General features: G+C 55.8%; 1 protein-coding gene across 1 annotated transcript; it reads left to right on the top strand.

Annotated features, from left to right (window-relative positions):
* Window positions 1-1,279: 1,279 nt before the first annotated feature.
* Window positions 1,280-3,040, top strand: FGF4 (fibroblast growth factor 4; the record flags this gene model as incomplete). The annotated part of the gene is made up of 3 exons (XM_079709237.1): window positions 1,280-1,619; window positions 2,217-2,320; window positions 2,864-3,040. 3 exons carry the CDS (start codon window positions 1,280-1,282, stop codon window positions 3,038-3,040), a joined length of 621 nt encoding a protein of 206 aa, XP_079565363.1.
* Window positions 3,041-10,042: the final 7,002 nt, after the last annotated feature.

The raw sequence follows: 10,042 nt of genomic DNA on the forward strand, positions 1-10,042 counted from the left end.
CTGGGCGGGACCTGCTGGGAGGTGACAGCAAGGCTCCTCAGGTACAACTGAGAACAGGGATTTTCACACCTAGGTGAGCCAGCATCTAGCTGGACCCCGCCCCCATCAGGCCATAATGGGCACAGAGAGGGGTGGGGACAGCAGGTGGGGGGAGGGAGCCTTCCAAAAGCCTGGCCTGGGTCCGTGCTAGGTTGGCTTCTGACTATGGCACTTGAATATTCCTGCTGCAAAATTAAAGGGGAGGGGGACAAAGGGTGTCCCCTATGGCCCTGGCCCCTGCCCCTGTCCTTGCATGGGTGTGTGCGTAGGGGGTGCAGTGCCGTGGCCTCCCAGGGTGCACCAGCTCACCCCCTGTCTTCTCTTAGCACCGCCCACTCAGGCCCCCTGCTCAGATGATGCCTCCACCTGGTATACACAGCTCCATCCCTGAATCAGCCAGACCGCAGGTGGCCAAACCCAGGCCCTCGCCTCCCTCCACCCTGTAGCGCTGGGTTCTTCCTTCCAGGCTCAGGCGCTCCTGGTGCTTTACTGCCCTTACCCGCCCCTCATTCCCAGGTGGGTCCACAGGGTCCCAGCGAAGGAACAGGTTCCGGGGAGTCCCTGAAAGGCTAGGCGCAAGGAGTGACTTCTCTGAGCTGAGGGTACCAGGTGAGGGCGGCACCCAGGCCGCTGGAACAGAGGCGGAGAAGGGGCCCCACAGAGACGGGACAGGCAGGGACAAAGTGCAAGAAGCAAAACTTTGGCTGCAAGACGAGAGTGGAGGAGACGCGAGGGTCTTCGGGACCAACAGGTCCATGGGCCCAGCGAAGCCAGGGGTGGGGGCCGGGGACCCTCCAGGTGGCACTCGCGGCGCTGGTCCCCGGCCTCCTCCCCTCCCCCAGCCCTGATTGGCAGGCGGCCTGCGACCAGCCGCGAGCGCCACAGCGCCCCGGGCGCCCAGGCGAACGCAAACGGCCCCCTGCGGGAGTGGGGGGGGGGGGGGCGATCTGCTATATATAGCGGCTCGGCCCGGGCCGGCCCAGCGCGCAGGGAGGCGCGCACCGCTCCGCAGGGTCCCAACCCCGGCCGTGCGTCCTTCCGCCACTGCCAGCCTCTCCATGCAGCCCGGGTAGCTCCCGGCGCCTGGGGGCTCCGTCGCTCGCCTCCGGCTTCTTCCCTGGCCGTGCACTCCCTGCCCCGGCCCAGGCCGTGCACTCCCGCAAGCCCCCACCGGCGCAGCTCTGCCCCCGGCTTCCCGGGCGCACCGACCCACCCACGGACGCACGGCCCGAGGGCGGGGATGGCGGGGCCCGGGGCGGCCGCGGCAGCGCTGCTCGCGGCGGTGCTGCTGGCCATGCTGGCGCCCTGGGCCGGCCGAGGGGGCGCCGCCGCGCCCACCGCACCCAACGGCACGCTGGAGGCCGAGCTGGAGCGTCGCTGGGAGAGCCTGGTGGCGCGCTCGCTGGCGCGCCTGCCGGTGGCCGCGCAGCCCAAGGAGGCTGCCGTCCAGAGCGGCGCCGGGGACTACCTGCTGGGCATCAAGAGGCTGCGGAGGCTCTACTGCAACGTGGGCATCGGCTTCCACCTCCAGGTGCTCCCAGACGGCCGCATCGGCGGCGTGCACGCGGACACGAGTGACAGTGAGTGGGACGGGGCGGGCGGGAAGGGTCGGGGCCCCGGGGCAGCGGCCGCCCCTTCCAACTCGCACGCGAAGGTCTCGGCTGACACCTGCCCGCGGGCTCTGGGAACCGGGTTCCGGTCCCTCTGGCGTGGGGACGCCGGGGACGCAAACGCGCTCGGCTCCTGGAGTCGCAGCAGCGACCGGCTTTGCGCAACCGGGCGGCCGAGCCCCGCCTCCCCGCCTTCAGAAGTCCGGGCTCCGGGTGACGCATTCCAACGCCTTCGCCCGTGGGCACTGGGAGCGCGGCGCAGCCACCGGCACCTGCGGGGGCCCGGGACGCGCGCCCGTGTTGGGGCCGGACTCGGGGGCCGCCGGGGCCGCCGCTCTCCTGCCGTCCCGGACTGGGCGCGGCCGCCGCTGGGTCGGCCCCTGGGGGCGAGCCCGCTGGGCTCCGGGGGCCCTTCGGGGGCGACCTGCGCCGGGGACCTGGGTCCTTTACACTCACCTCCACCCCAGAAGTGGACGTCCCGGAGGCGCGCAGGCAGAGGAGGGGGCCAGGTCGGGCGGCGAGGGCCGAGGGTCCCGTGCCCGGGAATGACCCGCGCCCCGCCCCCAGGCCTGCTGGAGCTCTCGCCCGTGGAGCGGGGAGTGGTGAGCATCTTCGGCGTGGCCGGCCGCTTCTTCGTGGCCATGAGCAGCAGAGGCAAGCTCTACGGCTCGGTGAGTACCGCGGGGCCCGGCCGAGCAGCCGGGCAGGATCGCGACGCTTCCAGGCCACCCGACGCCGGGATGTGGAGCTGCGGTGGGGTCACGGGATTGGAGACAACCCCCTCCAAGGCCCTGAGGCGGTGTGGCTGACCCGGGGCCAGCCCAAACGAGAGGCACAGTCCCAAGACAGGGACAGCGTTCCTGCCATCCTTGAGTGGGCCCTTGCCAGTGGGTCAAAGGGTGTCATTGGGAGCCCCTCACTGTAGCCCCTTGAGGGGGGTGGTCCCGGTGGGCAGGACTGCAGTCTTCAGGGTGGACACAGTGGTGATGAAATTTTCTGGCTGCCAAGTGCCGGGCAGGTGCCTGGAGCAGCAGCTGCCGCGGGCTGGCCAGGTCCCTCTAATCACCCTGTGAAGGTCTTGGCACCCTGACTTCCCAGGAGAGGCCTCGCAGCCAGGGTGAGACGGGGAGAGAAAGGACTCCCTGACCACCGCCCACAGGGGTCCCTTGGCCCAGAGATGGCTCCACCTGACGCCGCTTCTCCTTCCCCGCCAGCCTTTCTTCACCGATGAGTGCAAGTTCAAGGAGATACTCCTACCCAACAACTACAACGCCTACGAGTGCTACAGGTACCCCGGCATGTTCATCGCCCTGAGTAAGAACGGGAAGACCAAGAAGGGGAACCGGGTGTCACCCACCATGAAGGTCACCCATTTCCTCCCCAGGCTGTGACCCTCAGAGCCCCCAGGAGGGGAGTGCCAAGGGCCACCTTGGTGCACTTTCTTCGGATGGACAGTTTAACTCAAGAGTAGGTGTAAGATATTTAAGTTAATTATTTAAATGTGTATATATTGCCACCAGATTATTTATGGCTCTGTGGATGTTTTGTATTTTTCTGAAAAAAGCAAACGAACAGAAAAACCCACCAAACCCTGACTTTTCTGGTAAAACAGTAGAGACCCTTCCACTGGGTTCATTTAACTTGTCAAGAAGTTGTCACAAGTGACTGCTGCTATTCCGTGTATTAAAAACCGGTGACATCAGTCTGTGACATCAACCCTGCTTTGCACTGTCCCCTGTGGTTTGGTGGTGAGCATCTCTGTGTCTGGAAAGGTTTCCTGGGGCTTTAGAAGCCAGTTAAGGAAGCTCCCAGTCTTGGCTTCATTCCTAGCATCCTGCAGCGCCCCACTCCCTTTGTGTCCTGAAGATATTCCTCAGGACATATCGGTTTACTTCGGGTGCAGAAAGCGCACTGTCGAGGCCACCACTGCCACTCTGTTTTTAGATCTGCCAGGAATGACCTTTGAACTTTGCTGCAGTCAATCTTCCTCGACCTACCAGATGGGGGAGACCCGTGGGCAACTTTATAAACTCCTGTTTTCCTTTTTTTGGATCAACCACAGCCCGTGTTTCTCTGTGGCCACTGGGGCAAAGGCAAAAACAAAGCAATTTTGTAAAATCCGTCGGAGAGGAATTGATATTGCACTGGAAGGCTGGAAAGGGACAAGACTGGGTGGATTTACAACCACTGCCAAAACCCGAGGGGTGAAAGACAGTTTGCGATAGTGGAGACTTCTGATAAGTAATAGCGTATGCGTGTATGTATTTTTTAAAAACTCAAAAACCAAAAACCACACACACTTCCCTGTGTTTGGGAAGCTTCGGGCTAGAACTAGCTGTTCATTTTAGGTGACATGTCCTTGTCATTGTACAAAAACACTTAAGGCAGTTTGCGTGGAGGAAGTCACTGCTTCTCTCCGTTGCATTCCTGATTAAGTGGATTTAACATCTACCTCGAAAGCCCTTAAACCACTCATCTGGCAAAATCTGAAGACAGCTCAGACCGGGTGTAGGAGTTTGCCATCCCAAGTGGCTTTTTTTTCCATATGTAGCCAAAAAGGATTGCAGATAGTGTTGGTGTGCCCCATTCGAACCTTGTCACGTTTGAGCTATCTTTACCCCGTGATTTACTTTTAGTAAGCATAATCATGGTGAAAATATTTGCAGACAGCTGTTAGAGTACACTATATGGTCACCAAGTAACCTTATATTTTTCTTTATATATTTTACAAATGTAACCCCTGTCGTGGAAGCAAAGATGGAAGAGGCAGGGTCGGTGAGGTTTAAAAAAAGTTCCGAGGTGATGGCAAACATTTAATTTTAATGAATGACTTTTTCGAGTTTATACAAAATGACCTTAGCTTGCTACCAGAAATGCTCCGAATGTTTCCTCAAGACTTTTAATACTCTCCTAAGATGTTTCTGAACTGTCTCCCGAATTAACTTTATGGGAGTCTACAGACAGCAAGACTGGAAAAATCTGATTGGAGTTTTTGTCTTTCACATTCCTTTTTAAAACTCTTTGTTCGAATGCAAATCATCTACTTAAAATACTATTCTTAAACTGAGGCCTAGAAGAAAGAAGCCACTTAAGACAGGACCTTACTTCTCAAACTGTTGTTCAGGCCAGGCCGTAAAAATGTTTTTTAAAAATTTTAAACCGCGCCCTAGACTCCAGGAGTGCTGAGCCATGCTCAGAGATCTCGGTGCTGATTGCGTAGGGGTGGGAGAGGGGTTGGGGTTGGGGGTGAGGAGCTGGGATTTGTGGCCGTTCCTGTATTTACTGTTTTCACATAGTAACAAACCAGATTGTTTCAGATGCCTTAAATATGGGACGATGTCTTGTCCCAGAGCCCAGTCAGATTGTCAGGAACTCAGATGTCTTAAGGGCAGGACTTGGCCATCCTTGACCGTGTGCATATATTCAGCGGATCGGATGTGAAGCGTGTAGAGATGTCATTGAACCTTTGAAATAGTGTAAAGTGTTTCTATTGCTGTGATGGGGATTTGAGGTTTCTGTACTTACTGCTGTTTTCAGAATCTGTCTGTAGTTTTATACAGGTGCTGACCCACATTGTGATGTATGTGCTGTGCACATCGAAATACAGAATAAATGGAAAACATTTATCACGTGTAAAAAGAACCCCATTGGACTTGATGGACATAGCTGGGGAAGGTATCGCAAATGATTAAAACCTGCCTTGAAATGCCGAGATATGGCTCCCTCCTCCTGTCTCCCAGTGTCTATTTGAGGCCCTGAGCCTCGCCTGGCCGGGGCTGGGGGTGGTGGTGGGGGGCGTGGAGACAGATTTTAGCCAGCTGTGTCCACACAAATGTGGCCTTGAAGACAGGAGCCTCGGGGGCGGGGCCTGGGGGGTGTGAGTGTCACAAAGTTTTGTGATGACGCTGAATCTTGCAGTTTATTCTCCTGATGGGGCTAATTCACACTATTCCCACCCAGGGACTAACCAGTGCCCCTCACCTTGGCCTGGTCCAGGCTAAAGCAATTTGTATTTTCCTGTGGGTGGAGAATGCAGCCCCCAGAGCTGATCATCAGAAGACTGACTCAAGTATATTTTTCAATCTCCCACCCATGAGTCTTGAAATCAATACAATGAACCCCAACTAGCCTTTTACAAAAAAGGAAATGGAATAAAATCATATAGAATAGAGCCTTCCAGATTGTGTCAGTCACAGTAAGGGAACAGATTGTCTTGTGGGCACTGCGTCTACTATATGTATCCAACTGGTCTCTAATAGGATGTGATATAGGAGGTCTTAGTAGTGTTGACGGCAATTAAAAAAAAAAAATTGAGCACTGACCTAACGGGCCTAGAATCTGTGTTCCCCTCCCCACTCCAGAATAGATCCAGTCACTTGGCAAAAAGACCCAGAAAAAGCCATCAGGGCTGCGGGGTCCTTAATGGTACTTATTTTGCCCTCTGAGACATCACTTTCTTCTGGATGCCCATGATCTAAGGAGGACCAAGACATCCACGGGCCGTGTTATGGGTTAAATTGTGGGTCCCCCAAAAGGATACATTGGAGCCCTACCCCACCCCACCCCATACATAGAATGTGACTTTCTTTGGTAATAGGGTCTTTGCAAGGGAATTGAGTCAAAATGAGGTCATTAGGGTGAACTCTAGTCCTCTGTGACTGGCGTGCTTATAAAAGGAAGGTTGTGGCAAGAGACAGCCACAGGGAGGAGGCCTTGGATGGAGGAGGGCTGGGGTGATGCGTCTGTAAGCAAGGAGATGCCAAGGAACAGCGTGAACCCCCAGGAGGTGTGCAGAGGCCTGGCCCAGGCTCTCCCTCAGCCTCAGAAGGAGCCAAGCTGCCCACACCTTGATCTAGGACTTCTGGCCTCCAGGCCTGGGAGACAATACCTTCTCATTATTGGAAGCCACCCGGTTTGTGGTCCTTTGTTGCTGCAGCCCTAGGGGAACTTAGCGGGGTAGCTCTTCATACTCCTTGGGGTGGGGGGTGGAAAAGGAGTGAAAAGGCCCAGCCTTGGCCTTTTCTCCTGCTGACCCCTGTGGTCCCCAGTTCCATATCTGCCCTGGCCAAACACGGAAGGCTTCATCCAGCTTCTGAGGCAAGAACCTGCCCATGGTTGGCAGCAGAATCTGGCAGTTGAACCGCTTGGCCTTCCTGCCTCTAGACTGATGTTGGGTCCAAACAGGGGGACTGAAAAGTCATTCATTCACTTAACACTTGTTTGTTGCATGCCTACTGTGTGCCAGGCGCAGCTCTTAAGAGCTCGGGATACCCCAGTGAGGAGAACAGAGATCCCTGCCCCGGTGGGGCCCTCATCCCGAGGGAGAGGACTGTACATGACGAGCCGGGAGGAGACAGAGAGGCTGGGCCATGGGGTCCGTCTCAATGCCCCGGGGACAGCGGAAAAGGGACACTGGCGGCCAGGCTGAGAATAGACAGTCCAGAGGAGAGCAGGGGGCCCTGCTGGGGTTTCTCAAAATCCTCCTGCCTTCTAGGGCACCTCCTCCTCAGTTCTGTCTGTCCTTGGTGACCCAACAGGCCCCGCTTGCGGGCCAACGTCACTGCCTCCCGGCTGGCTGTGTAAACTGGGCCGAGCCAGGTGACATCTCTGTGCCTCAGGGGCCTGGTGTGTGGATTGAGGATGGGATGCGTGTGAAGTGCTCGGTACAGCAGACAGTCACCCTTCCCTATCGTCACTGTTTTTCTCCTAAGAGACTTAATTATAGTCTTAACGTCCCAATTCTTTTTATCTTCCGGGTGCTGATGGGCTGATTTTCTGGCCGGTGTTAGGAGCTGCTGTCATCAAGAACAAAGCCCCTCATCTGGGTGTGGTGGGGTCTTCTCGGAGGGAGGGCTGCCTCGCCCTGTTTCTGAAGGGAACTCCGGGAACCCACCTCCCTCCTACCTGGGAGCCTGCACTGGTCCACTCCTGTCTGTTCTAGAATGTGACGGGGCAAGGGGTCCTACGCTCAGCCTTTCTTCAGTGTGAATACATTGTAATTGTTCTTGATTTAGAATCTGAATCCTAAGTGTTTCTTTAAAAAAAAAAAATAAGTGGGGGAATTCCCTGGCTGTCCAGTGGTTAGGACTCGGCGCTTTCACTGCCATGGGCCCGGGTTCAGTCCCTGGTCAGGGAACTGAGATCCTGCAAGCCGTGCAGTGCAGCCGCCCCCCCGACCCCCCGCAAAAAAAGAAGTGGGATAAACAGCAAGGTCCTACTGTATAGCACAGGGAACTATGTACAATATCCTGTGGTAAGCCATCATGGAAAAGAATATGAAAAAGGAAGTCCATACGTGTATAACTGAGTCACTTTGCTGTACAGCAGAAATTAACACAACATTGTAAATCAGCTGTACGTCCATTAAAAAAAACATCATGGCCAAAAGAAGGTGGGGAGAAGGAAGGGTGCCCACGCTGGGCCATGTCCTCGCTGGGGACATGCTGGGCACACAGGGAGCCGAGCTGCCAGAGGAGACCTAGGAGCTCGGGCACCTGGCTGGACCATTGAACAGCAGCCCTGCCCAGCCTCCACCCCCAGTACCGCCCATCCCCGAGCCTCACCCTCCTCCTACCCAGGTGCACAGGCCGAACCCTGGGATGCCCTCCCCACCCTTCCCACCGGCCTGCGGTCCCCCACTCAGCAGAGCTGGTTTCGCCATCCTGGCTCTGAAATCTAACCATCTCCCCACCTGCCAGGCAGTGACCTTTGTGCCTGTCACCTCTGCGTGGGCCCAGGTGGCTGCAGCAGCCTCTCAGCTGGCCTCCTACCTCCATCTACGCCCAACGGCCCGTCCTCTGGGGCCTTCTCAACGCACACATACGATCCCTGCCCTCACCCTTGCTGGAAGTCTGTCCACAGCCTCCTTTTGCAACGAGGGTCAAGATCACAGCCCTCGACGGCATGGTCCCAGAGGCTTTTCTCATCACTTACTGCTGCATTACAACCTACCCCAAAACTCGAGACGTCAGACAACCGTTTTATTAAACGTCCCAGTTTTGTGGGTCAGGAATTTGGACAGGACCCTGGAGGATGACTCTTCTGCTTTACATGGGCTTTTCAGCCTTTGGATGGGCTCAGCTGGGGTAGGGAGGGTCATAATTCTTCCCTGGCAACTCAGGCTTCAAGGGAGAGTGCTCAGAGAGGTCCAAGGCTTCTTATGGCCGGGCCTGGAAAGTTCGAGAACATCACTGCTGCCACTGGTCATGCAAACCACCCGACCAGCTCAGATTCTGGGGGGGAGAAAAGCACAGAACTTGCAGCCTCTTCAATCGAATGCAAAGGCCCAGTTTGCTCTCACCCACAGCCACCCCACTGTCTCCCCCTACCCCTACCCCGGTGCTTGGCCCTGCTCCCATCACACTGCTGCTGTCAGAGCCCAAAGTCACCATCTATTCAGCCACCGGGCTTTTGCACGTGCTGCCCTCCTGGCCCCCAAGCTCGTTACCCAGGTGTGTCCAAGTCCTGGGGCGGCCCTAACAAATGACCACAAAACAGGTGGCCTAAAACAACAGAAATTTATTGTCTCATGGTGTGGAGGCCAGAGGTCTGAAATCAAGGTGTGGGCAGGGCTACTCTCCCTCCAGAGGCTCCAGGTGAGGGTACTTCCTGCCTCTTTCAGCTTCTGGGGGCTCCAGGTGTCCCTGGGCTTGTGGCCACATCGCTCCAGTCTGTGCCTTTGACTTCATATGGCCTCCTCTGTGTCTCTGTCCCCCTCATTACAGGAACATCAGTCGCTGGATTTCAGGCCCACTCTAAGCCAGAATGACCTCCTCTGAACTTGAATAATTACATTTGCCAAAACCCTGTTTCCAAGAAAGTTCTGGGTGGACGTGAATTTGGAGGGCACTAATCAACCCAGCACATCCGTTAACGCTGATTTATTATGAAAATCACAACTCAAAGGCCATTTGCTATACGGACTAAAGAAACGAACACCTGTCCTGTGTTGGGAAGGAAAAGGCCTGGCATACAGGAGACGCTTATACAGGTTTGCTGGTATCGTCATTGCCCAGAACCTTCCCTGGCCGATTCCCACCCCGCAATGGAGCCACATTTCCAGCGACTTGCTCCTTTGTGTCTTAGGTCAGGTTCCCCAGAAGCCAAACCTGGACAGAGATTCTTTTCTTTTTGAATTTTATTTTATTTATTTTTTATACAGCAGGTTATTATTAGTTACCTGTTTTATACATATGAGTGTATATATGTCAATCCCAATCTCCCAATTCATCACACCACCACCACCACCCCTGCCACTTTCCCCCCTTGGTGTCCGTACGTTTGTTCTCTATATCTGTGGACCGAGATTCTTGAGCAAGGGGTTCATTAAGGGAGGAACTCTTGGAAAACCCTGGAAGAAAATGAGGGAAGCAGAACTGGACCAGGAAAGAGAC

This window comes from Hyperoodon ampullatus (genome assembly GCF_949752795.1).
Source record: "Hyperoodon ampullatus genome assembly, chromosome: 7".
NCBI classification, from domain to species: Eukaryota; Metazoa; Chordata; class Mammalia; order Artiodactyla; family Ziphiidae; genus Hyperoodon; species Hyperoodon ampullatus.